General features: G+C 40.1%; 1 protein-coding gene across 1 annotated transcript in view; it reads left to right on the top strand.

Moving 5' to 3' along the window:
• Positions 1-3470, top strand: part of PPIF (peptidylprolyl isomerase F) — an 11142-nt gene that overhangs the window by 4989 nt on the left and 2683 nt on the right. Inside the window, exons 3-4 of the mRNA XM_019502339.1 lie at positions 406-502; positions 2341-2416. Coding sequence (XP_019357884.1) covers positions 406-502; positions 2341-2416 — 173 coding nt within the window. The remainder of the gene's footprint in view (positions 1-405; positions 503-2340; positions 2417-3470) is intronic.

Here is a 3470-nt window from a genome sequence, read left to right as displayed (position 1 = left end):
AGGGGCTACCACCCCACTCTCCAAGCTTCCTCTGTTCTCTCTGCAAAAATACAGATATTGTCAAGGAAATATATACGTTTTTTCCCTTTGTTCTGCCTTCCAAAGACAAGGTCCACTGTGGGGGGTGGGGGCAGTGTATGTGACTGAATACAGTAATAACTCAGTATTGGGGTGAATGCACAGTGTGTGTGATTAGAGTATCTGTAGTTGAAATGCTCTAATTGTCTGCCTTTAACATCCCAAACTATAACTTCACTGACCACTTGTATACAGTGTATGCCACCTTCCTCCACCACCTGCTCCTAGTATTGTTGCCTTTCCCTTCCCTTTGGGTCATAGGGATTGCCAGGCTCCTCCTCACTCTCTTTCCAGCTAACTATTAAAGCCAAATTGTTTCCATTTCAGGCTGGTGACTTTACAAACCACAATGGCACAGGAGGAAAATCCATTTATGGCAGTCGATTTCCAGATGAAAATTTCATACTTAAGCATGTTGGACCTGGTAAATAAACTTGTTCCTTCTCCCTTAAGACAACTAACCTTTATTGACTCAGGCAGAAGACAGGGCATGGTAGTTCCATAAAGACCCATAGGTGCAGAGAGGGGGCTTTCTTGGGCAGTAGCATGTTTTGTCAAATTGCTGGGAATGGACTTCTGGAAACTGGGGTTCTCTAATGTACTGCCCTGCCCCTCCTGCTGCCAAATTCAAACCAACACACTGATCTCTGTCTGTCTGGGTTTAAAAAAAAAAAAAAAAAAAAGCCACTGCAAGAAGCAAGTATTTGAGATGGGTAGAGTACTTCATAATTTTAAAAATACCTTTGCAGTGTTGTTGAGAAGCCCAGCCTATAACATGTGTTACTTGAGCCTATAACAGGTGATGGTATCAGAGCCACACTTTTTCCATACATTAGTAATGATAAAATAGAGTAGAAATGTCCAACTAGTGGTTAACTCTTGGCTGTGGCCTTGTTCTGCCTTTACCACCTCAGCTCCCTGTTGCTTTACACACTCTTTTCCCTCGCCATCACCTGCTCCTGCTGTCTCTACCTACCCTTTGGGTCAGGAGGATCTCCAGGTTCCTTCTCTACTTCCAACTTATACTTCCTGATGCTGCCCTGGGGATTGCATGGCCCATGGCCGCTCATAAATTGGACAGTCCTGAAAAAGAACACCATCACTGTCTATCTAAAAGGCTTTCCCAAATGTACAACGCTCCTTCATTTTTTTTTATTATTATTTTGCAAGCCCCTTGAGTTAAATTTTTACTTATTACTGGGATTAATATCTTTATTCTAAATGGAAATGAAGTGCTGTGTAACTTCCATCTAAATGGGAAGGAAAGGACCATAAAAGTTCCCTTACAGGCAAAAGAATGCAAGTAACATGGGGCATGTCTACACGTGCCAATTTTTAAAGGCACATTAAGGGCACAGGTCTACAAGTTCACACCCTCAACGCACCTTAAAAATGGCTATTTTAAAATAGCCTAAAATTTGATACCTGAAAAAGTAGGTATTAAATTTAGGTGCAAATAGCTAAAGTGCCTTAATGCATGTCTGGACATGCTAAGACGCATTAACACTGTGTATGTTGACTGACTTGGGACTAACTATAGTCCCAAGTCAATTGACATACACAGCATTAATGCACCTTAGCGCATTGGGACTAACTTCACTCCCAAGTCAGTCCACGCTGTTAATGCACTTTAGCATATAAACATGTAGACACATGCCTCAATCGCCTTAATCACGTTAGGTAAACGCACATTAAGTTTAGGTGCACAAAAACGTGTAGACAAACCTGTGAAGGAGAAAATCCAGTGATGTATGGATATGTGATAGGCTTGTATGTCCACATTATCTGACAATGTGCTTCAGGCAAGGTATACACAAAAGTGGCTATAATACTTCTGGTTTGGAAGGATGTGCACCAAGTGGCTGCTTGCACATCTCAGTATGGTAGTAATTTGAATGATGCAGACATCCTTCATAGCTGTAGGAGAGTTTCACTTATAAAATGATGGTGTCGATGGAGATTGTCAGTATTGGCTCTTTCTGTTTTCTATGGAAAACATAATAAGTTTTACATGACTTTGACAACCTTGACATAAAAATGGTATTTCAACTAGCTATATCATCTCTCCTAGTGAAAGGGCAAAGGCATATTAGAGGGCAAGTAGAAACAGCATTTGTTATTGCATCTCCTGCTTGTTCTATTTTAGTACTTCTCTTGCTCATGCAGAGTAAAAAACAAAACAAACAAAAAAAAACAACAGCTTTTCAACTGTGCGCTTTCATATTGTTTAATCTCCAGTCCATGATTTTGTTGCTGTTATAGGTGTTCTTTCAATGGCCAATGCAGGCCCCAATACAAATGGATCTCAGTTCTTCATTTGCACTGTCAAAACTGACTGGTAAGTGTTCCATTGGCTGCATGTGGTAATGTTTAACGCATGGGGGTTTTTTCCTCCTTAATGTATGGTAATTGCTCTATCAGTATCTGTTTAATGTTTGGTGGGAGGCTTAAAAACAAGAAAGTGTAAGGGAGATACCACTTCTAAAAGCAGTGGATGTTACTCTGTGCAGTTGCACAGGTTATTATAAAATGAAAGCCCTATCTTTGTTCTCGCATTCCTTCAATTTTGTGGCATTGTTCTTCTGCCATTTTCTGGTCTCCCTGTCTTATTTTGATATATCCTTTACTGTTGGATTTTGCTTGCTTTGAGTCCAAAATAAATTCCTAATGAAGCTGATGAGCTTTTAGGCTAAAGCAAATATTTACTTGTCAGTGACATTTTTGCCACCTTTTGCTAGCAAATATTCTTTTGACCCAGAATCAAAGGATATGCCTATGAACATGGCTGCTTGTTTTTCAGAACTGGGGACTGATCCCAATTCTGCCATTATTTTAAAGGAAACCTTTCACTCCAAATGCAGGTTCCCTTTAAAACCCAAACCCAGCCTTGTTCTGCAGTCCCTGCATGGCTGCAGTAATGTAGCTATACAACTAGCAGTACCTCATATAGCCTGAGGGTAGTGCACATGGCATTGTACTAGACAACAAGTAACTAAAGAGGTGGATCTGGTGGAGACTTGCTCTCCACTGGATATCATAGTTGCATGTACAGGTTAAGTGCAACTCTGGGAGCATGCATCTCAGGACTCTGGAGTTATTTCAGTAGCTATGTGTTTTACACAACCTAGCTGAAGGTATTTTTATATGTGCCAATGCACCATTACTGTACAGTTTTTGAGAGAAATCTTACAAAAGTGTAAAAAGTCAATGAATACAATCTACAGCTTTATAACCCATTCCATTCCATGCTAATTTACCTTGAACAAATTCACTTACGTAGTACAAGTAAATATTTTTTTCAAAGGGAGACAGGCCCAGAAAGGCTATGATCAAGTCAGGACTTTCTTCCTTGCAGACCTGTATTTTTTTTTTTTTTTTTTTTTTTTCCCCCC

The sequence above is a fragment of the Gavialis gangeticus genome, unplaced genomic scaffold, assembly GCF_001723915.1.
Source record: "Gavialis gangeticus isolate Ggan-Ray unplaced genomic scaffold, GavGan_comp1, whole genome shotgun sequence".
In the NCBI taxonomy this organism is placed as follows: Eukaryota; Metazoa; Chordata; order Crocodylia; family Gavialidae; genus Gavialis; species Gavialis gangeticus.
Note: the sequence above shows the minus strand (reverse complement) of the source record. Positions and strands in the feature narration are given on the sequence as shown.